General features: G+C 51.1%; 1 protein-coding gene across 1 annotated transcript in view; it reads right to left on the bottom strand.

Annotated features, from left to right (window-relative positions):
- Nucleotides 1–2,206: 2,206 nt before the first annotated feature.
- LOC121305637 (zonadhesin-like) overlaps nt 2,207–24,767 on the bottom strand; it is a 36,083-nt gene continuing 13,522 nt past the window's right edge. The window contains 30 exon segments of the mRNA XM_041237330.1: nt 2,207–2,355; nt 2,569–2,618; nt 4,498–4,573; nt 5,034–5,186; nt 5,699–5,804; nt 6,720–6,922; nt 7,172–7,302; nt 7,562–7,714; nt 7,963–8,158; nt 10,647–10,776; nt 11,811–11,871; nt 11,908–12,058; nt 12,414–12,558; nt 13,221–13,432; nt 13,658–13,929; nt 14,644–14,771; nt 15,628–15,792; nt 16,936–17,177; nt 17,508–17,652; nt 17,986–18,185; nt 18,868–19,044; nt 19,394–19,488; nt 20,108–20,216; nt 20,567–20,744; nt 21,255–21,502; nt 21,955–22,096; nt 22,439–22,644; nt 23,560–23,729; nt 24,116–24,120; nt 24,258–24,312. Coding sequence (XP_041093264.1) covers nt 2,312–2,355; nt 2,569–2,618; nt 4,498–4,573; nt 5,034–5,186; nt 5,699–5,804; nt 6,720–6,922; nt 7,172–7,302; nt 7,562–7,714; nt 7,963–8,158; nt 10,647–10,776; nt 11,811–11,871; nt 11,908–12,058; nt 12,414–12,558; nt 13,221–13,432; nt 13,658–13,929; nt 14,644–14,771; nt 15,628–15,792; nt 16,936–17,177; nt 17,508–17,652; nt 17,986–18,185; nt 18,868–19,044; nt 19,394–19,488; nt 20,108–20,216; nt 20,567–20,744; nt 21,255–21,502; nt 21,955–22,096; nt 22,439–22,644; nt 23,560–23,729; nt 24,116–24,120; nt 24,258–24,312 — 4,348 coding nt within the window. The 3' untranslated portion in view covers nt 2,207–2,311.

The following is a 24,767-nucleotide window of genomic DNA, read 5'->3' as shown; positions in this document are numbered from 1 at the left end:
GCAGCAGGCAATGCCAGAGCACAGCCAGGCTCTGCCCAGCGCACAGCCAGGCTCTGCCCAGCGCGCAGCAGGCAATGCCAGCGCACAGCCAGGCTCTGCCCAGCGCGCAGCAGGCTCTGCCCAGCGCGCAGCAGGCTATGCCAGCGCACAGCCAGGCTCTGCCCAGCGCGCAGCAGGCTCTGCCCAGCGCGCAGCAGGCTCTGCCCAGCGCGCAGCAGGCAATGCCAGCGCACAGCCAGGCTCTGCCCAGCGCGCAGCAGGCAATGCCAGCGCACAGCCAGGCTCTGCCCAGCGCGCAGCAGGCAATGCCAGAGCAGCAGGCTCTACCCAGCGCACAGCCAGGCTCTGCCCAGCACGCAGCAGGCAATGCCAGCGCACAGCCAGGCTCTGCCCAGCGCGCAGCAGGCAATGCCAGAGCACAGCCAGGCTCTGCCCAGCGCGCAGCAGGCAATGCCAGAGCACAGCCAGGCTCTGCCCAGCGCGCAGCAGGCAATGCCAGAGCACAGCCAGGCTCTGCCCAGCGCGCAGCAGGCAATGCCAGCGCACAGCCAGGCTCTGCCCAGCGCGCAGCAGGCAATGCCAGCGCACAGCCAGGCTCTGCCCAGCGCGCAGCAGGCAATGCCAGCGCACAGCCAGGCTCTGCCCAGCGCGCAGCAGGCAATGCCAGAGCACAGCCAGGCTCTACCCAGCACGCAGCAGGCAATGCCAGAGCACAGCCAGGCTCTGCCCAGCGCGCAGCAGGCAATGCCAGAGCACAGCCAGGCTCTGCCCAGCACACAGCCAGGCTCTGCCCAGCGCGCAGCAGGCAATGCCAGCGCACCAGACTTTATACAGACACCATGTTGGGTAGCTGCTGCAATTCAAGAAGTAGAACTCCACCTGGAGCAGGAAGGGCAGCGGAGAAAAGAAAACGACAAAAAAAAAAATCAAAATCACAGGTAGGAATGGGAGGATCGGGGTTCCGTTAGAGAAAGGGCCTTGATACCAGGAGGTTCAAATCCCAGCTCAGCCACTGACTCCCTCTGTGTGTGTGCGTGCGTGCGTGTGCGTGTGCGTGTTCACCCCCCTGGTCTCTGGACGTCGCTTTAGATAAAACCGTCTGCTAAATAATAATAATAATAATAATAATAATAATAATAATAATAAATCAGAAGCCAATCAAAAGTAATAATTATTAGCACTGACGCAAGTCTGGCAATAAGACTCCTGTTGCACAGCTGTGTCACCCAGTCCAGGTTTCACTAGCAGCTTGATCAGCCCCAGTGTGTCTAGGCAACAAGCTCAGGTGTGTCTTATTATTAAAATCCTAGTGAAACCAGGGCTGGATCAAACTGCTGTGCAATTGGAGCCTTATTTCCATCCCTGGCACTACCTAAAACACTGGTCTGCTTGACTCAGTTTAGTTTCAGTAACACTGATGAAGGCACTAGAGCCCAAACGCTGCTCTGCTTGACTCAGTTTAGTTTCAGTAACACTGGTGAAGGCACTAGAGCCCAAACGCTGGTCTGCTTGACACTCTTTAGTTTCAGTAACACTGATGAAGGCACTAGAGCCCAAATGCTGCTCTGCTTGACTCAGTTTAGTTTCAGTAACGCTGATGAAGGCACTAGAGCCCAAACGCTGCTCTGCTTGACTCAGTTTAGTTTCAGTAACACTGATGAAGGCACTAGAGCCCAAACGCTGGTCTGCTTGACTCAGTTTAGTTTCAGTAACACTGATGAAGGCACTAGAGCCCAAACGCTGCTCTGCTTGACTCAGTTTAGTTTCAGTAACACTGGTGAAGGCACTAGAGCCCAAACGCTGGTCTGCTTGAGAAGAAATTGCACTCAAAATAACTACTCGTTAAGAATTTATTGAAAAATATTTTATTTTACACATGTGGACATTTACAACACATTTAAAAGCAGCCCCTCGATTCTTCACGCACATCTGTGGCGTTTCTTGATCCTTTCTGCAAACTAATCTACTACTTTTTTTCCTTTGGTGCTCAATGTGAAGCACGTTCATTGAGATTTATATACAACTGATTTATATATCACTGTATTTATTTAATTATTCCACCATTGAGTTTTCATATTTGTAATAAAGTGCCCAGGTACTGTATCTGTGTGTGTGTGTCTGTGTCTGTGTCTCTGCATCTGTGTGTGTCTGTGTCTCTGTGAGTGTGTGTCCCTGCATGTGTCCCTGTGTGTCAGTGTGTCTGTGCCTCTCTATGCATCTCTGTGTCTCTGTCTGTGTCTCTGTGTGTGTGTGTCTCTGTCTCTTTGTGTCTCTCTCAGTTCTTCAGTCAGCAGCTCCTTGTCTTTGAGTCTCAGAACTTGGTGATCTTGTTTCCTTGTGGATCGTAGTTCATATCTGAAAAGACAGAAATGGAGATTTCGTTTTCCCGAGCCCATCGAACGCCTGCCTCTTCCAGACGATGCACCAGGCAGCGGTGCCAAGCGGGCAGACGTTGGCTGCATTGATTTTGAAGTGAATACAAGGTGCACATTTGCACTATTCTTTCAGGGAATTAATATGTTTCAAGGGAAATGAACGGCATGATTCAGCCCAGACTGATATACTTACTATCCAGCCTGCACAGGTCTGTGTTCACCGGGAGGGAATCACTCTTCTTCCTGAATGGAAAAATACACAACAAAATGGATGTTAAAATAAGCACAATAATATACACACCCAAATTCTCTGATAAAAATTCATTCCCTGGGTTACAGTACACCATGCTTCTCTCTGTGCTTTACAATGCTTCCCTGTGCTTTACCACACCTCTCTGTGTTTTACAATGCTTCTGTGCTTTACCACACCTCTCTGTGCTTTACAATGCTTCCCTGTGCTTTACCAGACCTCTCTGTGCTTTACAATGCTTCCCTGTGCTTTACCAGACCTCTCTGTGCTTTACAATGCTTCCCTATGCTTTACCAGACCTCTCTGTGCTTTACAATGCTTCCCTATGCTTTACCAGACCTCTCTGTGCTTTACAATGCTTCCCTATGCTTTACCAGACCTCTCTGTGCTTTACAATGCTTCCCTATGCTTTACCACACCTCTCTGTGCTTTACAATGCTTCCCTGTGCTTTACCAGACCTCTCTGTGCTTTACAATGCTTCCCTATGCTTTACCAGACCTCTCTGTGCTTTACAATGCTTCCCTATGCTTTACCAGACCTCTCTGTGCTTTACAATGCTTCCCTATGCTTTACCACACCTCTCTGTGCTTTACCAATGCTTCCCTGTGCTTTACCAGACCTCTCTGTGCTTTACAATGCTTCCCTATGCTTTACCACACCTCTCTGTGCTTTACAATGCTTCCCTATGCTTTACCAGACCTCTCTGTGCTTTACAATGCTTCCCTATGCTTTACCAGACCTCTCTGTGCTTTACAATGCTTCCCTATGCTTTACCAGACCTCTCTGTGCTTTACAATGCTTCCCTGTGCTTTACCACACCTCTCTGTGCTTTACAATGCTTCCCTGTGCTTTACCAGACCTCTCTGTGCTTTACAATGCTTCCCTGTGCTTTACCACACCTCTCTGTGCTTTACAATGCTTCCCTGTGCTTTACCAGACCTCTCTGTGCTTTACAATGCTTCCCTGTGCTTTACCACACCTCTCTGTGCTTTACAATGCTTCCCTGTGCTTTACCACACCTCTCTGTGCTTTACAATGCTTCCCTATGCTTTACCACACCTCTCTGTGCTTTACAATGCTTCCCTATGCTTTACCAGACCTCTCTGTGCTTTACAATGCTTCCCTATGCTTTACCAGACCTCTCTGTGCTTTACAATGCTTCCCTATGCTTTACCACACCTCTCTGTGCTTTACAATGCTTCCCTGTGCTTTACCAGACCTCTCTGTGCTTTACAATGCTTCCCTATGCTTTACCAGGACCTCTCTGTGCTTTACAATGCTTCCCTATGCTTTTCTCTGTGTGCTTTACATGCTTTACCACACTCTCTGTGCTTTACAATGCTTCCCTATGCTTTACCAGACCTCTCTGTGCTTTACAATGCTTCCCTATGCTTTACCAGACCTCTCTGTGCTTTACAATGCTTCCCTGTGCTTTACCATACCTCTCTGTGCTTTACAATGCTTCCCTATGCTTTACCAGACCTCTCTGTGCTTTACAATGCTTCCCTATGCTTTACCACACACCTCTCTGTGCTTTACAATGCTTCCCTATGCTTTACCAGACCTCTCTGTGCTTTACAATGCTTCCCTATGCTTTACCAGACCTCTCTGTGCTTTACAATGCTTCCCTGTGCTTTACCAGACCTCTCTGTGCCTTACAATGCTTCCCTATGCTTTATCAGACCTCTCTGTGCTTTACAATGCTTCCCTATGCTTTACCAGACCTCTCTGTGCTTTATAATACTGTCACTGCTTCAGGTTATATGCAAGTCAAGTGTTTGGTCTGTAATTACACTGCTGAGAGCACTAAACGCTTATGTGCTTTACTGTACTGTGAGAGCAGTGAATGACTGTACCCCATGTATACTGACCTGCGGTTGTGTATGCAGACAGACAACAGCACGATCACGATGACCAGCAGAGGAACCAGCACTCCCAGTATGATCGCTGTGGGAAACCAAAAACATACATACATCTATATAGATCTAGGAGCTGGAAATATATTTTCAGTATAGGTGTATATATTTCTACATGATGTTTATTGGGTCAGCAAACAGGAATACAGAGCTACACATGGCTATATGATGACATATATAACATACATAATGAGGTATTGTATACATATACACAGTTACAACTGCTGCTGCAGAGTCTCTTCCAATAGGACCTCGTTTGTTTTACATCTGAAGGATGGAGCACAAGGAGGTTCAGTGACTCGCTCAGGGTCTCACACACACACACACACACACACAGACACACACCCTCAGTCACCGACATCGCCTACAACTAGAGATTTGAACCTCCTGGTATGGAGCCCCTTCCTCTAACCACTGGATCAGCAAGCCTTGTCAAGCACAGTGCTGTCAGTCTCCATGGCAGTGTGTGTGTGTGGCGGTGTGGAACTCACCCAGAGTATGGTCGTTTTCCTGGGAAGTCTTCTCCACCTCGCACAGCGTGCCCTGGAATCCTTCGGGACAGTGGCACTGGAACCCGGCTCTGGCCTCCTGCGTGTCCTGGCAGACGCCCCCGTTGAGACAGGGATCACTGAGACACGCGCTCGCTGGGGTGCAGAGAGGAGAGGAATCAGGCAGGGACGCAAAATATTTAACAGTGTGCGTGCATCTGTGTGTGTGTGACTCGCATTCTTTCACACTCTCTCTCTCTCCCTCCCCTGTCTCCCTCCCCACTCTCTCTGTCTCTCTCTCTCACTCTCTACTCTCTCCTCTCTCTCTCACTCACTCTCTCTCACTCTCTCCCTATCTCTCTCTCTCACTTTCTCTCCTTCACCTCGGTAGCATTTCCTGGTGTAGATGTACACAGTGCAAACCTCCCTCTCCCTCTCTCCCTCCTCTCTTTCTCTCCCTCTCCTCTCTATCTCCTCTCTCTGTCTCTCACTCTCACTCTCTCTCCTCTCTCTTTCTCTCTCTCACTCTCTCTTTCTCTCTCTCTCTTCTCTCTTCCCTCGTCCTCTCTTTCTCTCTCTCTCCTCTCTCTCTCTCTCTCTCTCTCTCTCTGTCTACTCTCTCCTCTCTCTCTCTCCTCTCCGTCTCTCTCTCACTTTCTCTCTCTCACCTCGGTAGCAGTCCCTGGTGTAGTTGTACACAGTGCACACCTCACTCTCTCCGCAGCCCTTCTCCTTGCATACAGATCCTGTAGCTGTGCAGGTGCAGCTCGAGATCTTTCCTCTCGATGCGAACTCTCAATCTCAGGAGGCTCTGTTCTGGATACTCTCCTCTCTCCCGCCTCTCTCCTCTCTCCTCACTCTCCTCTGTCTACGGCGTGCCTCCCTCTCTTCCTCTTATTGTTTTCTTGTATCTCGTCCCAATATCTTCCCTCTCGTGTAACTCGGAACTCAACTAGCTAGGTCCTCTCTCTCGGCTTCATCTCCTGTCCATCTCCCGCTCCATGTCTGTCCATCACTTTCCATCTCTCTCCATGTCTGTCCAGTGACGCTGTACAGACATCTCCTGTGCAATGTCAGGTTCATCTTTGTCCATGCTAGAGACCGGTTCCATGACCTCTGTCCATGTCCTGTCCCTCTCCTCTCCGCCAATGGCTGTTCTATCTCTGTCCATCTCCTGTCCCATCTCTCTCCATCTCTGTGCTATCTACTGTCACATGTCCTCTCCATCTCCTGTCCAATCCTCGACTTCCACGTGCTGCGCCATGGCGAGAGGTACACACAGGTAGAGAGGTAGAGAGAGATAGAGAGGTGGAGACAGGTAGAGAGGTAGAGAGACGTAAGAGGTAGAGAGAGGTATAGACAGGTAGAGAGAGGTACAGACAGGTAGAGACAGGTAAAAACAGGTAGATAGAGGTAGAGACAGGTAAAGACAGGTAGAGAGGTAGAGAGAGGTATAGACAGGTACAGACAGGAAGATGGGTACACAGAGGTGTAGACAAGTACAGACAGGTAGCTATAGACAGCGTCACCAGGTGGTATATACACTGACAGGTATAGACACAACCAGTTAGACTTGTACACACAGGTAGATTCACACAGGTAGATACACAGTTAGATTCACACAGGTAGATTCACACAAGTAGATACACACAGATAGATTCACACAGGTAGATTCACACAGGGGCTCACCAGGTAGTATTTGTTCTGGAAGGTGCAGCCGCACTGGCTGTAGGGCACACAGTCCTCTCCGCTCAGCACGAAGCCAGCGTCGCACTGGCAGCCTTCCTGACAGAAGGGGGTGTCGCACTCGGAGGGAGCAGCCAGGTCGGCGCAGGATGGGGGGCAGGCCGGCATGCAGGGGGTGTAGGTGCTGTGGAGGGGGCACTTCAGACCTGCGGGGGGGGTCAATGTGGGGCAGAACAGTAGTGAGAGAGAGGCATGTACACACAGGTACAGACAAATACTCACACACTCACCTGAGACAGGTACAGACAGGTATGTACAGGTAAATACAGGTGTAGCAAATACAGACATTCACCTGGGATAGTTAGATACAGTGAAATAGAGGTCCAGACAGGTAGATACATAGTGGTTGTGTGTGTGTAGTTGTATAAATGTACAGTGGTGTAGCTGTCTCTTACCACAGCCAAGCTCCTGTCTCCAGGCTCCCAGCTTCACTCCTCTCTCCTGGCAGCTCAGAGCGTAGGTCTCGTAGCTGAGGCAGCGCAGGGAGGGGTCATCCTGCTCAGCACACAGGTCAAACACGCAGTTCCTGCAGCGAGCACAGAGGGCGTGAGAGAAGAACTAAGAACATAAGAAAGTTTACAAACGAGAGGAGGCCATTCGGCCCATCTTGCTCGTTTACACAGAGGCATTACACATACAGAGGCATTAGACACAAATACACAAGCACATTCCCTCTCGGGGCTCCCTCTCTCCCTCCCCCCCCCCTCCCCTCCCTCCTCCTCCCTCTCCCCCCGAGAAGCATGTTGGGGTGAGGGAGGGAGAGAGGAGAGGGATCCATGGAACACTCAGCTGGTGGGATGGTCCCATGGCAGTCCCTGAAAGGTCCCGCGGGGTCCTCCATCGCCCCACAGCGCTCTGGTCCGCTCATCAGCTGAAGCTGGGAGGGGGTGCAGCCCTCTGTCTCAAACCCTGAGTCTGGGGGGGCCTCGACATCACGCCTGAGAGAGGGGGGAGAGAGAGAGAGAAAGAGAGAGAGAGAGAGAGAGAGAGAGAGAGAGAGAGAGAGAGAGAGAAAAGAGAGAGAGAATAAGTTCTTAAACACAAGTTTATTTGATTATTTTATTAATATCATTGTTTTTCCTGTCAGTACCCTTACTATAATTATATTATCTTTCACTGTAATGATTATTATTATTATTATTGATATCCTTGCTTGGGTTTTTCAGTGCCCTCTAGCTCCCCCTACCTGGTTCTGAGTGGTACTGCAGGCCCCGGTCCTCTCTCCCTTATGTTCCTGTCGCTCGCGCTCCAGCTGTCTCCGAACACGTTCAGGTTCCGGGTCAGGCTCCCGTCGGGTCTCATGTACTCGTTGTTTTTGACTCCGTCGTAGTTTCCGCAGAGCCCTCGAACCCACGCGCGATACGTACTGGGCAGGACCACCACTGAGAGGGGGGTGAGAGGGAGAAGAGAGAGAGAGGAGAGAGGGGAGATGAGAGAGAAGAGGGGGTGAGAGGAGAGAAGACAGAGGGAGAAAAGAGGAGAGAGAGAGAGGAAGAGAGAGAGAGGAGAGAGGGGGGTGAGAGGAGAGAAGAGAGAGAGAGGAGAGAGAGAAAGAGAGAGCGTGGTGCCCCCTAACGGACCCCACATATGCGCTCTGGGTCTCCCGCATCATCTGAATCTGGTGAGGGTGCAGAGAAGAGCCCTCTGTCATCTCCATCACACTCTGATCTGGGGGGGCCTCCCTCTTGTTCTCTCTCTCCTCGTCATAAAATCAAAAAACCTGATAAGACGGAGCGGAGAGGGAGAAGAGAGGAGAGACTGAGAGAGGAGGGAGAGAGAGAGGAAAGAGGAGAGAGGGAGAGAAGAGAGGGGGGTGAGAGGGGGGTGAGAGGGAGAAGAGAGAGAGAGGAGAGAGAGGGGGGGAGAGGGGGGGGAGAAAGAGGGGGAGGAGAGGGAGGAGAGAGGAGAGGAGGTGAGAGAGGGAGAAAGGGGAGAGAGATAGAGGGAGAGAGAGAGAGAGGAGAGAGGGGGGTGAGAGGGGGGTGAGAGGGAGAAGAGAGAGAGAGAGGTGAGAGGGGAGTGAGAGGGAGAAGTAGAGGAAAAAAGAGAGAGAGAGAAAGCAGGTGAGAGAGAGTGAGAGAGAGGGAGAGAGAGGGAGAGAGAGAGAGAGAGAGAGAGGAGAGAAGAGAGAGTGAGAAGAGAGAAGCGAATGCTATACTCGATTAAAAGCATCCGCTGTCTCGCGAACACACCGTTCAGGTTTTTCCGGTCAGGCTCCACCCCGTCGGAGTCTCAGGTCATGTACGACGTTGTTTTTGACAATACCGGGGGAAGGTTTCCCCGACAAAGAGAACCTGGGGGTATTGCGAGAAAGCCCTCGAACCCCGTTTCGACGGCGAGTACGTTACTGGGCAGATCCTACCCACTGAGAGGGGGGTGAGAGTGGATAACGAGGGGAGAGAAGAGGGAGGAGAGTGAGAAAAAGGGGAGAGGAGAGGGATAAGAGAGAGAGAGGGTAGGGGGGAGGGGGTGAGAGGGAGAAGAGAGAGATAGGATAGATGGTGGGTGAAAGAAAGAAGAGAGAGAGAGGGGGTGAGAGCGAGGGAGAGAGGGGGAGGGGGGGGGAGAGGGGAGAAGGATGAGAGAGGGAGAGGAGAGAGGAGGTGGGAGGGGTAGGGGAGGGGAGAAATTTAGAGAGAGGGGGAAAAAGGTTGCTGAGTTAGGGTAAGCGGAGAGAGAGAGGAGAAAGTAGGGGTGAGGGGGTGATAGAGGGAGAAGAGAGAGAGTAGAAGAAAGGGAGAGAGGAGTGGGTGAAGGTATGAAAAGTTAGAGGAGGATAGAGAGGGGAGAAGAGAGATAAGAGGGTGAGAGAGAGAGAGGAAAGAGGTAGAATGGATGGGAGAAGAGAGAGAGACGGAGAGGAGGAGAGGGGATGAAGGGAGAGAGAAAGAGAGAAAGGAAGAGGAGTAGAGGGGGAGGGGTGCAGGGGGGGGGGGGGGGGGGGGGGTGGGGGGGTGAGGAGGGAGAAAGAGGGTATAAGAGGAGAGAGTGGAGACGAAGAGTTGGGTGAGCGAGGAGGGAGGAGAGAGAGAGAAAGGAGGAGGAGGAGCAGGGGAGGGAGAAGAGAGAGAGAGAGAGAGAGGGGGGTGAGAGGGAGAGAGAGAGAGAGAGCGAGAGAGAGAGGGGGGTCGAGAGGGATAAATAATAGAGAAGAGAGAGGGGAGGGGAGGAGAGGAGAGAGGGGGGGAGGAGAGAGATCAGGTAGAGAGTTAGTCGAGAGATGAGGTAGAAGACTCGATCGGGCCGGGGGGGGAGACACCGAGGGGGGAGAGAAGAGAGAGAGAGGAGAGAGAGGAGAGAAGGTGGAGAAGAGAGAGAGAGGGAGGAAGAGGGTGGGTGAGAGGGATAAATATAGAGAGGGAGAGAGGAGGGTGAAGGGGAGAGACGGAGAGAGATAAGGGGGGTGAGAGGGAGAGAGGGGGGGGGAAGGGGAGAGGGAGAAAGAGAGAGAGAGGGGATGAGGGGGGTGAATAGCGAGGGTGATAGAAGACGAAGAGATAAAGAGAGATAGGTGGGTGAGCAGGATCGCGTGATAGATGGACTATATATCTGCGGATATCGAGAGGGGGGAGAGAGAGGAGAGAGAGAGAGAGCCGGGGTGGAGGGTAAAGAGAAGGGAGAGGAGGAGAGGAAAGAGGTGAGAGGAGAGAGAGTTATAACTTACATCACCATACAAACCCTGTGTCTAATGACATGAGTGTCTTTGTCATCCTGTGTAAAAAGTTTAAGCTGTCCGTCCAGTTTAAACTCTGTTCATCTGCTGTCTCCTCCTCTCTTTCTGCCCCCTGTCTGCCAATTTGTCCTCCATCTGTCTCCTGTCCCTCTCCGTCTGTCTTTGTTCTTTCCCCTGTCCCCCTGTCTGTTTCTCACCTGCATTATCTTTCCCGTCGAAGTTCACCCTCAGTCCGAAGTCAGTCTCCAGCTGGACGGACTTTGCCTTCAGAGACAGACGCAGTCCCTCGAGGGGTTGGTAGGGGACGTGCACACTCTCTCCATTCACCTTGACAGAGACAAACAACGATAATTCAACTTTGGAGCCGTTTATTAATGTGCTTTACAATGCTTCCCTATGCTTTACCAGACCTCTCTGTGCTTTACAATGCTTCCCTGTGCTTTACCACACCTCTCTGTGCTTTACAATGCTCCCCTATGCTTTTCCAGATAAATTTTTGTGCTTTACAATGCTTAACTATGCTTTACCAGCCCTCTCTGTGACTTACAATGCGTCCTTATGCTTTACCAGACTTCTCTGTGCTTTACAATTCTTCCCTATTGCTTTACCAGAACTCCCTGTGCTTTACAATGCTTCCCCTTGCTTTACCAGACCTCTCTGTGCTTTACAAGGCTTCCCTATGCTTTACCAGACCTACTCGGCTTTACAATGCTCCCCTATGCTTTACCAGACCCTCTATGTGCTTTACAAGGCTTCCCCTATGCTTTGCCCACACCTCTCTATGCTTCACAATCCTTCCCTATGCTTTACCATACGTCTCTTTGCGTTACAATGCTTCCCTAGGCTTTAACACACCTCTCTGTGCTTTACAATGCTTCACTATGCTTCATCAGACCTCTCTGTGCTTTACAATGCTTCCTTATCCTTTACCAGACCTCTCTGTGCTTGACAACGCTTCCCTATGCTTTACCGGAACTCTATGTGCTTTACAATGCTGCTGTCTCCCTAGCTTTATCTGGAAGCCTCTCTGCTACCTCCCTCTGTCTCTGTGCTTTTAACAATGCTCCCTGATGCTTTACCACAACCGCTCTATGCGTGACAAGGCTGCCCCCGCTGACCAACCGCTCCGGGGCTGACAAGAGCGCCCCTATGCGGGACCAGACGCCCTGCCCGGGGCGGTATAGCAAGGCTGCCCGAGGCGTTAACGCAGACCTCGCGGGGCGGTTACACATGGCGGCCCCAGGGCTGACCAGACCTCCCTGTGCGGTGAATAACAGGCGTGTCTATGCGTTGCCATGTATAGCTGCTTCTGGACCACCTCCGCTCAGGGTCAGGCGGGTCAGGCGGTCAGTCACACTCACCACCACCCTCCTGCCCTGCAGCAGCCTCACGCTACCCCGTACACTCGATGTAAACCTCGTTCACCCGGAGAACACGCCGGGTCCGAGGGGAACTGGCCGTGTGCTGCTCCGGACAGTGAGGGGAGCTAGAGAGTCGGGCAGGTTGTAGGTTTGCACAAGGGTGTAGGTGTGCGCGCCCTGGTAGTGGTGGCTGAACTTGTCGAAGGTGCGATAGTGAGGGTCGCCTGAAACACTGCAGGAGTCGAACTCTACGAGACACACAGACACCACGGGGCAGAACAGTGAACTCTGTTAATGAAGGCTGTTATTGATTATTGATTTACTAAACCCATTTCTGAGAGAACAGTGTAAATGTATACATTTTTTTTTTATCAGTCAAAAATACAGTAAACATTTGCCTTATTGACCTCTCCCACCCCTCTCTCTCCCCTTTTCACTCCAGAGGATAGGGGGACTGAGGGGTAGGGAGCCTCCCCTCCTTCTCCCTCCTCTCTCTCTCTCTCTCCATCTCCCCTCTCTCTCCACTCAATCTTTCCCTCTCTCCTCCCCCCTCTCTCTCAGTGTGAAAGGCAGTGTGATGCACAGTGCGTTTGATTGACTCACTCTCTGGTTTGCAGTAGCGAATCCCGTCACTGTTGAGTGCGCAGACCGACCTATCGCTGCACTGGAAGGGCTTGCACTGCAGAGCCCCGCCCCGTTCACAGCGGCACTGCTCTGCACAGTGATTGGTCAGCCAGGAATCCCCCACCTGGAACAGGAAACATACAGGGGTCATCGACACTCTCTCGCTCTCTCTCACTCACTCCCTTCCATTCCCTCTCACTCCCTCCAGATTTATAGAATTATCCTGTAAGCTTCAGTTCCTCTCTTCATAATATCTTTGATGAGGTTGTCTCTGATCTACAAGCAAGGGTGGTGTTTCAAATTCCAGTTCCATTTTCAATTTCTTTTGTAAAATCAATTTCCAATTGCCATTCTGTTTTAATCAATTCCAATTCACTTCCAGCTACCACCCCTTTAACGATGATGTCACTGCCAGTTACCACCCCTTTAACGATGATGTTATTGCCAGTTACCACCCCTTTAACGATGATGTTATTGCCAGTTACCACCCCTTTAACGATGATGTCACTGCCAGTTACCACCCCTTTAACGATGATGTCACTGCCCGCTACCACCCCTTTAACGATGATGTTATTGCCAGTTACCACCCCTTTAACGATGATGTTATTGCCAGTTACCACCCCTTTAACGATGATGTCACTGCCAGTTACCACCCCTTTAACGATGATGTCACTGCCCGCTACCACCCCTTTAACGATGATGTTATTGCCAGTTACCACCCCTTTAACGATGATGTCACTGCCAGTTACCACCCCTTTATCGATGATGTCACTGCCAGCGACTCACGTTGTGATACTCCCCGTTGGAGTCGATGCAGCCACAGCTCTCCAGCGCCACACACTGGCCGTCGCTCAGAACGAACCCGGGGTCACACTGGCACCCCTCCACACAGCTCCCCCCGAGGGGAGCACAGCCAGAACCCCCAAACAGGTCCGCACAGGAGGGGGGGCATGGGGGGGAGCAGGGGGTGTAGTGACTGTGAGAGGGGCAGGGCAGAGCTGTAACACGGAGAGGAGAAAGAGATGGGGGGTTAGTGAGGAGAGAGAGTCTTCACCATAGTGAGGATTAGTGAGAGAGAGAGAGACAGAGACAGCGAGCGAGAGGTTCTTCACTCACTCCTCTTCTCTCTCTCTCCCTACGGGGAGAGAGAGAGCGAGAGAGAGAGAGAGGGGAGAGAGAGAGAGGGGGATGGAGAGGAGGAGTGGGGGGGGCTGCTGACTCACGGCAGAAAGTCTCATTCCTCCAGCTCACTGTCACCCCCTCGCTTTGGCACGCCTGCGCGTAAGCCTCCACGTTGTCACACAGCGTGATCGGCATGCCCTGGAACTCGCACAGGTCGAAGATGCAGTTCTGCAGGAAGGGGGCGAAGTCTAACAGGGCGTGGCAGGGCCGGAAGCGATCGGCAAATATCAGCTCCATGCACAGGGCGTTGTACCGAGACTCCTCCCCTGGGGTACACTTGGGTTCCAGATTCTCACGGTCATCGGGCTGGCAGCTGAACAGAGGCGAGGGGGGAGGAGGGGGGAGAGACTTCTAGAGTAAACGTTTGAGAATTCACACTGGAGACACTGAGAGAGTGGAAACATTTGACTGAATTTACATTGAAGACACTGAGAAAGACTTGTATACCTTTTCCATAACATTACCACTTTTTTGTGCCACTCTCTTCTGAAGATCACCTTTGCAAATCGGTAACTTACTGTACTCCTGTATTGGCACTTGGCTTTTCTGAAGATCACTCTTTGGCAATCGTTACCTTAATGTGACTTTGGTGACTCCTTTCCTGAAGATCACACCTTTGGAATCGGATAGACTTAACTGACACCTGACTCCTGTGACTCTTTCTTCATTACCTTTGGCAAACGGTAACGTTAATGTGACTTTAGACTACTGAAGACCTGTAATCAGCTAACTCCAATACGTCTAAAAGTGTCAGAGACAGCATCACACAAGCCCGCCCAACTTGAGACACGTTGGACGTGGGGACTCGTTCCCAAGACGACTTGGGGATACGAATTACCAAGGGGATTGGCTATGCCTGAAGAGACACAGAGAAAGACTTCTAGTGGAAACGTTAGCCATTGAATTCACACTGAAGACTCTGAGAAAGACTTCTAGTGGAAACATTAGTCGTTGAGGTTATGCAGTATTTCTCTCAGTGAGTCTGTCGTTGTGCTTGGGGGTATCCTCTGTGCTTTGCACCCCTCACCCCGGGTCGCTGTCCCCCTCTGCTTTCCAGCTGTTCCCCAACTCGACCACGTCCTTCGCGGGGGTCCGGTCTGGCTTCAGATTGTCATCCCGAGGGTCCGCGTTGTAATTCCCACACAGTCCGCAAACCTGCGGGAAAACCAGAAACTCCTTACACAGCCCCACGGGACAAGAACAGAGAAGTGTGATCAAAGGCGCAACATTAAGGGGTGTAAGGCGTTTGGACGCCCCCCCCCTTTTTGGTCTTTGAGGAATGTGTGGATCCAGCACAGAGAGGTCTGGTAAAGCATAGGGAAGCATTGTAAAGCACAGAGAGGTCTGGTAAAGCATAGGGAAGCATTGTAAAGCACAGAGAGGTCTGGTAAAGCATAGGGAAGCATTGTAAAGCACAGAGAGGTCTGGTAAAGCACAGGGAAGCATTGTAAAGCACAGAGAGGTCTGGTAAAGCATAGGGAAAAATTGTAAAGGAAGCATTGTAAAGCACAGAGCACAGGCGTATCCCTGTTCGTAACATTTTCGTGGTCTGCTACCAGCCCATTTCGTATCCCTGTCGGTAACAAATTTCGTGTCTCTCCAGACCGGTTGCGTTAGCGGAGCATTGTTAAAAAAAAAAAAAAAAAAAAAAAGAAAAAAAAAAAAAAAAAAACCAAAAAAAATTAAAATAAAAAAAACCAAAAAAATCCCTCGTTTCGTAACACACACATTTCGTGTCTCTCCAGAGACAAAATAACAAAAAAAAAAAAAACAATTCGTAAATCCCCTTCGTAACAATTTCGTGTCTCTCCCAGACCGTTTTTCGTATCGCCCTTCCATTTGTAAAGCACAGAGAGGTCTGGTAAACAAATCTATCTACGCAGATCGATTCACAACACACACCACACTGTCTGCGCGTGGTGAATGGAGTCCGCACTGAAAAGGATGTGCAGCAGGGTTGTGTGTGTCATGAATCGCCCGGGTCTCGCTCACATCGCAGAGCCGCGCTCACCTTGTTGTAATAAGACCCTGGCAGGAAGATCTCAGCATGGTGAACCCCATCGAACCGCACAGTGACCCCGAAATCCGTCTGTAGCACTGCGTACACCCCGCTGGTGAACAGGGACACCCCCGGGATGCTGCCAGAGAGGGGGGGCCGCACCCGAAGACCGTCCACCTGGGACACAGAGACACAGAGATATACTGAGACACAGAGAGAGAGAGAGACACAAAGACACACCTGAGACACAGCAAGAGACACAGAGGCACAGAAATATACTGAGGCACAGAGAGACAGAGAGAGACAGAGATATACTGAGACACAGAGAGACACAGAGACACACTGAGACACAGAGACACACACAGAGACACACTGAGACACTGCAAGAGACACAGAGGCACAGAAATATACTGAGACACATGACCACTGAAGTTCTCTGTGTCTCCGGTTTCCTTCTATATACTCCGGTAGGTCGTCTCTGCTCTCTTCTCTGTCTCTAATATGCTCTGTGGTGTCTCTCTGTTGTCCTCGTGTGACTGTACTCTGTATCTCTGTGTGTCTCTGTTACTCTCTGTGACTGAGAGCCACCGCGTCTGACTCTCCGTTGTACGAGAGTAAAATAGACTCTGTGTACTCTGTTTCTGTCTCTGTCTGGTTTCTGTGTCTCTGTGTGTCTTGTCACCTCTGGTGCTGCTCAGAACTCTCTCTGTGCGTCTTCTGTGTAGGGTCCAGGTGTGACTCGCTCTTTGTATGGTCGGTACCTGTATGTCTGTACGTCCCTCCTCTCTCTGTCAGTGGTGGTCTCTGTGTGTACAGCAAGGGGGGTCTAGAAATTGTCAGGGGTTGAGAGGGGGACCAGAGGGGAAAGTCGGCTTCAGTGTCTCAAGGGGAGGGACTGAGTGGAGGAGATGGGTGAGCAAGGGGAGCCGAGAGGAGAGGGGAGCGGGCCGCAGGGAGAGGGGAGGGTAAGGGGGAGAAGTTCTGGGGGACGGGGCTCGGGGAGGGGAGTTTGGAGAGGGAGCGGGCTAGGTGAAGTGGTCAGTCGGGGAGAAGGGAGAGGAGCGGGAGAGCAGTGGTCATATGACGCCCCTCTCTCATGGGGGCTCCTACTCAACCCTCTCCTCTCTCCCCTTCTCGCCCCTCTCCCCTCTCCCCTCTCCTCCCTCTCCCCTCTCTCTCGAGAGGTCTCGCCACAACGTGTCTGTCCAATGCGCCCCTCCTCTCTCTCTCTCCCTCTCCTTTCCTCTCTTTCTTGCCTCTGTCCTCTCCCTCTCCCCTCTCCCCTCGCCCCTCTTCCCTCGCCCCTCGCCCCTCTCTCACCAGTATCCTCCTGGTCTTGCTCAGAGTGACTGTGGTCCCGTGGATCGCCACACTGACTGACCGCACGTAGGAAGCCAGAGGCTGACCTCTCTCCTCGTTCTTGGCTGTGATAGTGAGCGGAGTGACCAGGCTGGTGTTGCACACTTCCACCAGCGTGTACGTGCACGTGCCCATGAAGGTGTGCATCTCCCGATCGAAGGTGTAATAGTGAGGGTCGCCCGCAACGTGACACACTGCGCCCCCTGCAGGGCGGAGAGAGAGAAGAGCGGGACAAACTGAGTCAAGCAGAGCAGCGTTTGGGCTCTAGTGCCTTCATCAGTGTTACTGAAACTAAACTGAGTCAAGCAGAGCAGCGTTTGGGCTCTAGTGCCTTCATCAGTGTTACTGAAACTAAACTGAGTCAAGCAGAGCAGCGTTTGGGCTCTAGTGCCTCATCAGTGTCAAGCTGAGTCAAGCAGACCAGCGTTTGGGCTCTAGTGCCTTCATCAGTGTTACTGAAACTAAACTGAGTCAAGCAGACCAGCGTTTGGGCTCTAGTGCCTTCATCAGTGTTACTGAAATGATGGTCGTACCTGTCGAGTGGCACGCTAGCTCCCCCTCCTGGTTCGAGCAGGTCTCTGCAGGGCTGCACTGCCAGTCCTGGCAGGTGATGGTGTTGGGAGCTGAGCAGGTGCAGCGTCGGGAACAGTCAAGAGCAGGGAACCAGCTGTCTCCTACCTGTCAACGCACACACACACACACACACGCCTGGTCAGGAAACTCCACGTGCCGAAACAGATCCGTACAGATTGTATATTGTTCAGATAGTATACTCTCTAGTAAAGTATACTATAGCTTCGTCCCTCGTCCCTAAGTCCTAGCCCCTAGCCTCCAGCCCATAGCACCTAGCCTCTAGCTTCTAGCCCCTAGCCCCTAGCCCTTAGCCCCTAGCCCCTAGCCCCTAGCCCACAGCACCTAGCCCCTAGCCTCTAGCCCCTAGCCCCTAACCCCTAGCCTCTAGCCCCTAACCTCAAGCCCTTACACCCTAGTCCCCAGTCCTCAGTCTCTTACTGGGTGGTAGTTGTTCTGGTCCTGACAGCCACACTGGGAGAAGGGGACGCAGCGATCCCCGCTCTGCACCAGGCCGGGGTCACACTGGCACCCCTCCACGCAGGGCAGAGGGCAAGCATTGGGGGCGCCGGGGTCCACGCAGCTGGTGGGGCAGGAAGAGCCACAGGGGGTGTAGTGACTGCCAGCCGGGCACGAGAGAGCTGGGGGGACGGGGGACGGGGGGACAGTTAGTCTTTACAAAACTGGAACTAAATAATAATAAAGTTGTTAAGACGAAGTTCTCTACTTTCTCTCTTTCTTCGTGAAAGTTCTTACCCCACTCTTCCACCCTCGCCTCCCCTCCCTCTCTGCTTTACCAGACCTCTCTGTGCTTTACAATGCTTCCCTATGCTTTACCAGACCTCTCTGTGCTTTACAATGCTTCCCTATGCTTTACCAGACCTCTCTGTGCTTTACAGTGCTTCCCTATGCTTTACCACACCTCTCTGTGCTTCACAATGCTTCCCTATGCTTTACCACGCCTCTCTGTGCTTTACAGTGCTTCCCTATGCTTTACCACACCTCTCTGTGCTTTACAATGCTTCCCTATGCTTTACCACACCTTTCTGTGCTTTACAATGCTTCCCTATGCTTTACCAGACCTCTCTGTGCTTACAATGCTTCCCTATGCTTTACTAGACCTCTCTGTTCTTTACAATGCTTCCCTATGCTTTACTAGACCTCTCTGTGCTTTACAATGCATCCCTATGCTTTACCACACCTCTCTGTGCTTTACAATGCTTCCCTATGCTTTACTAGACCTCTATGTGCTTTACAATGCTTCCCTATGCTTTCTCATGCTGTCCCTGTGCTTTGTGTTGAAAGCAGTTCTCTGGTACTCACGACAGAATGTCTTATTCCTCCAGGAGATGGTGATGCCCGCCTGGGCACAGAGGGAAGCGTAGCTCTGCAGAGCCTGGCAGAGCTCCACGGCGCCACCTCCTGTTGCACACGCATCATACATGCAGCTCTCCAGGAACACGCCAGGGGCCACTGCCGAGTGACACGGCTGGAACACGCCTATGCAATGACAACAACATAGTTTACCACAGTTTGCCATGTTCACAAACATGCTTTACCAGACCTATCTGTGCTTTACAATGCTCCTCTATGCTTTACCACACCTCTCTGTGCTTTACAATGCTTCCCTATGCTTTACCAGACCTCTCTGTGCTTTACAATGCTTCCCTATGCTTTACCAGACCTCTCTGTGCTTTACAATGCTTCCCTATGCTTTACCATACCTCTCTGTGCTTTATCATACCTCTCTGTGCTTTACAATGCTTCCCTATGCTTTACCACACCTCTCTGTGCTTTACAATGCTGTGGTTTTACTGTGCAGGGTGGCACTTGTATAAATGTCGCTCACCTGTGGGGTCTGTGATCATGCCACAGCTGGTGGGCTTCTTCGCCTCGCTCTCGACCTTCGGGTCACACGACTCCACGCCCCCATCATGTGAGCACCTGGACACACGCACGCACAGACACGCACACGCACACAGAGAAAAGAGAGGAAAAAAGACATCAGAGCCTACAGCAGTGTGATGGAATGGAATCTCCTTTGACTGCAAGACTTGTCCTGCACACCACAGGGCTGTGCCTTTACCAGGGGAGACACCCAGAGACCAGTCTAGTGCAGTCTCTATCACAGTCTAGTGCAGTCTCTATCACAGTATAGTGCAGTCTCTATCACAGTCTAGTGCAGTCTCTATCACAGTCTAGTGCAGTGTCTATCACAGTCTAGTGCAGTCTCTATCACAGTCTAGTGCAGTCTCTATCACAGTCTAGTGCAGTCTCTATCGCAGTCTAGTACAGTCTCTATCACTGTCTAGTGCAGTCTCTATCACAGTCTAGTGCAGTCTCTATCTGTCTAGTGCAGTCTTTATCACAGTCTAGTGCAGTCTCTATCACAGTCTAGTACAGTCTCTATCACAGTCTAGTACAGTCTCTATCAGTCTAGTGCAGTCTCTATCACAGTCTAGTACAGTCTCTATCACAGTCTAATGCAGTCTCTGTCTAGTGCAGTCTCTATCTGTCTAGTACAGTCTCTATCACAGTCTAGTAAGTTCCATGCTTCACTCACTCTGTCCTGTTGTCCGGGACCTGCCAGCTCTCCCCCAGCTCAGCGCTGCCCCCTGCTGGCTGCCCGTCAGGCTTCAGGTTGTCATCTCTGGGATCCCCATTGTAGTTTCCTGGAGAGGAAGGAACACAGCCTGTTACAATCACACCCGCAACCCAGCACTGGGATCCAGAACTTTGGGAGGTCTGGTCTGCCTTGGAGGGACCACCCTAAGCACTATAGACAAGCAAAGGCTGACGATAATACTCCTGTTAGATAGCAGCTTCACTCATTCATTCCAGGTTTTGCTACCAGCTTGATTAGCCCCAGTGTGTCTAGGTAACAAGCTCAGGTGGTCTCTTATTACTAAGCTCATAGTGAAAAACCAGGAATGGATCACATTCCTGTGCAATGGAAATCGTTAGTTCCATCCTTGTTCAGAACCCCTGTGGGCCTCCTCTCTCAGGGTATGCCGGTACTCACCACACAGCCCACACAGCAGCCCGTGGTACGAGGACGGCACGGACACATCGGCATGGTGATTGCCGTCAAATCGCACCCACAGCCCGAAGTCTGTCTCCACGGAAACGAAGGCCCCGCCCAGCCTCACGGTCACCCCCTCGGGGAGGCGGAGTGGAGGGGTCACACGGACTCCGTCAACCTGGGGGGGGCAGAGGGTCAATAAACTGGGCACTGGGAAAATACTGCACACACAGGGCAATATATTATATTTAGGGCAACTTTCAATACACAGGGAGAATAAACTAGGAGAAATATTCATTAAAACAGTCAATAAACTGGGCAATATACAGTAAACTGGGCAGGATTCCTGGTGATAATGAATGAGTAATATACCGTACACAGGCCAATTAACAATACTGTAGAGACTGGTATTCAATATTCAATAAACCGGACAAATCAACAGACTGGTCAATATTGAAGCAACTGGTCAATATCTACGTGACTGGTCTATATTGAAGATGTTGGACGATGTTGAAGCGACTGGTTGATATTCTATAAACTAGGCAATATATTTAGTAAACTAGTCCATACTCAAGTGACTGGTCAATATTGAACCAACTGGTCATTATTGAAGCAGTTGGTCAATATTGAAGCAGTTGGTCAATTTTGAAGAGACCGGTCGATGTTGACCACGCTGGTAGGTCCTCACCGTGACTCTGCGTCCCTTGGCCAGAGTGATGTGTCTCTGTCCCACGCTCAGGTGGACGGCTCTCACGTAAGACACATGCTGGTTGTTACCACGGCGCTCGTTCTCCGTCACCACGCTGAAGTCTGGTAAGCTGGAGGAGGTGTTGCAGGGCTGGGAGAGGGTGTAGGAGCAGGAGCCCTGGAAGTGATGCAGCGCACGGTCGAACGAGGTGTAGTGAGGGTCTCCCGACACAGAGCAGCTCTGGCGATCTGGGGAGGAGCCGGGACACACACACCAGAGATTCACATAGGGCAAGCATCGCTGTGTCTCAGTGTGCTGCATGCGTGTCTCTCAGTGTGTGTCTCTGTGTCTCTCAGTGTGTGTCTCGGTGTCTCTCAGTGTGTGTCTCAGTGTGTCTCAGTGTGTGTCTCTCAGTGTGTGTCTCAGTGTCTCTCAGTGTGTGTCTCAGTATCTCTCAGTGTGTGTCTCAGTGTCTCTCAGTGTGTGTCTCAGTATCTCTCAGTGTGTGTCTCAGTGTCTCTCACAGTCACCACCCGCGTAGAGTTCAGATAGAGTTCCCAGAGACAGTGTCTCGTAGAGTTGAGTCACTCTGTGAGTCACAGAGTCTCAGAGAGTCTCAGTGTGTGTGTCTCTCAGTGTCTCTCAGTGTGTGTCTCTCAGCGTGTGGGCGTGTCTCTCAGCGTGTGGGCGTGTCTCGTACCCAGGCCATGGCAGCCGTACTCCCCATCCTGCAGCTCGCAGGTCTGGGCTCCAGTGCAGCTCGTCTCCTCGCACTCAATCCGGTTCTGACCCAAACAGGAGCAGCGCTGGGAGCAGCCGGGCAGGAGCCAGGTCTCGTTCGTCTGGGGCAGCAGGAGAGGGGATCGATGAAGGAAGTCAAAGATTATTATTTGTGAGGGGATCGATTGGTAATCAACAATTGATTTTGGATTGCAGTTCAGTGAATTGGTAACTGATCAGTTTATTGATTACTGTACACACATGGCCCCCTATCCACGCAGCTCAATCAGAATATCAGTAATTCATTATCGACTTAAAGAGGTAACTACTGTCCTTATCCAAACAGAGACTATCATTATTCATTAGTGATTTGTGCCTTGATTACTCACTGCATGTCTACACTGTTCAATGAGTTTATTGATCGTTGATGATCAGTTATTGATTGGGGTGTATTGATCACTCACCAGGTGATAGCTCCCCTCCTTGTCCACACAGCCGCAGTTGGACAGAGGGACACAGCGTCCATCGCTGAGCAGGAACCCGGGGTCACACTCACACCCTTCCACACACCCCACCTCGGAGCAGCCAGCAGGGGGAGCTGTCCCAGGGCAGGACTGGGGGCACACGCTCGCACACAGAGAGTAGTGACTGTCTGGGGGGCAAGTGAACGCTGGGGGAGGAATGGGGTAGTTAATATACATAGAATAACAACAACTGGGGTGCAGTAAATTACCCTGATAAAAGAACAGAGAGGTCTGGTAAAGCACAGGGAAGCATTGTAAAGAACAGAGAGGTCTGGTAAAACATAGGGAAGCATTGTAAAGCACAGAGAGGTCTGGTAAAGCACAGGGAAGCATTGTAAAGCACAGAGAGGTCTGGTAAAGCACAGGGAAGCATTGTAAAGCACAGAGAGGTCTGGTAAAGCATAGGGAAGCATTGTAAAGCACAGAGAGGTCTGGTAAAGCATAGGGAAGCATTGTAAAGAACAGAGAGGTGTGGTAAAGCACAGGGAAGCATTGTAAAGCACAGAGAGGTCTGGTAAAGCATAGGGAAGCATTGTAAAGCACAGAGAGGTCTGGTAAAGCATAGGGAAGCATTGCAAAGCACAGAGAGGTCTGGTAAAGCATAGGGAAGCATTGTAAAGAACAGAGAGGTGTGGTAAAGCACAGGGAAGCATTGTAAAGCACAGAGAGGTCTGGTAAAGCATAGGGAAGCATTGTAAAGCACAGAGAGGTCTGGTAAAGCATAGGGAAGCATTGCAAAGCACAGAGAGGTCTGGTAAAGCATTAGAAGCAGATAGATTGCATCGAGGGGTTCCGTGATAAACAAAAACAAGAGAGCAAAGCTGAGAGGAACCCTGAGATTGCAATCTATCTGCTTCTAATCTAACAGTCCACTGGTTTTATTTTATACTGCATGGACTCTGCACTATTGTTCCACACAGGAATATATACAGACATGCTGCTTTGCAAAATGACTTTTCTCACATCAGGAGAGGGGGAGGGGAGGAGGGCAGGAAAGGGAGGAGAGAGCAGGGGTGATGGAAGGGGCTTCTCTGTCTCTGAGGTCCCTGTCTGACACTCACGGCAAAAGCTGGGGCCCCTCCAGTTGTGCACGGGGGCCCCTGCGGACAGGCAGGCAGCAGTGTAGGCTTGGAGCTGATCACAGAGAGCTTGGTGCAGCCCTTCATAGCGACACATGTCATACACACAGCTCTGGAGATAGGAGCGGGGATCCACCACTGAGATACAGTCCCTGAGAGAAGAGGAGAGAGACAGGGAGAGAGACTGAGACACACTGTCATACACACAGCTCTGGAGATAGGAGCGGGGATCCACCACTGAGATACAGTCCCTGAGAGAAGAGGAGAGAGACAGGGAGAGAGACTGAGACACATGTCATACACACAGCTCTGGAGATAGGAGCGGGGATCCACCACTGAGATACAGTCCCTGAGAGAAGAGGAGAGAGACAGGGAGAGAGACTGAGACACATGTCATACACACAGCTCTGAAGATAGGAGCGGGGATCCACCACTGAGATACAGTCCCTGAGAGAGGAGGAGAGAGACAGGGAGAGACTGAGACACATGTCATACACACAGCTCTGAAGATAGGAGCGGGGATCCAGCACTGAGATACAGTCCCTGAGAGAAGAGGAGAGAGACAGGGAGAGACTGAGACACATGTCATACACACAGCTCTGGAGATAGGAGCGGGGATCCACCACTGAGATACAGTCCCTGAGAGAAGAGGAGAGAGACAGGGAGAGACTGAGACACATGTCATACACACAGCTCTGGAGATAGGAGCGGGGATCCACCACTGAGATACAGTCCCTGAGAGAAGAGGAGAGAGACAGGGAGAGAGACTGAGACACATGTCATACACACAGCTCTGAAGATAGGAGCGGGGATCCAGGAGCTCACGTCCCTGTCAGGGGAGGAGAGAGACAGGTGAGAGACTCTACACATGACATACACATATTATAAATATCATATGGGAGATATTGAAATTGGAGAAGGAATCTATGAAAAAGACCTAGGAGTTTTTGTTGACTCAGAAATGTCTTCATCTAGACAATGTGGGGAAGCTATAAAAAAGGCTAACAAGATGCTCGGATACATTGTGAAAAGTGTTGAAATTAAATCAAGGGAAGTAATGTTAAAACTGTACAATGCATTAGTAAGACCTCATCTTGAATACTATGTTCAGTTCTGGTCACCTCGCTATAAAAAAGATATTGCTGCTCTAGAAAGAGTGCAAAGAAGAGCGACCAGAATTATTCCAGGCT

Source organism: Polyodon spathula, chromosome 44 (genome assembly GCF_017654505.1).
Source record: "Polyodon spathula isolate WHYD16114869_AA chromosome 44, ASM1765450v1, whole genome shotgun sequence".
Lineage (NCBI taxonomy): Eukaryota > Metazoa > Chordata > Actinopteri > Acipenseriformes > Polyodontidae > Polyodon > Polyodon spathula.
This window is presented reverse-complemented; position numbering and strand designations above follow the sequence as displayed.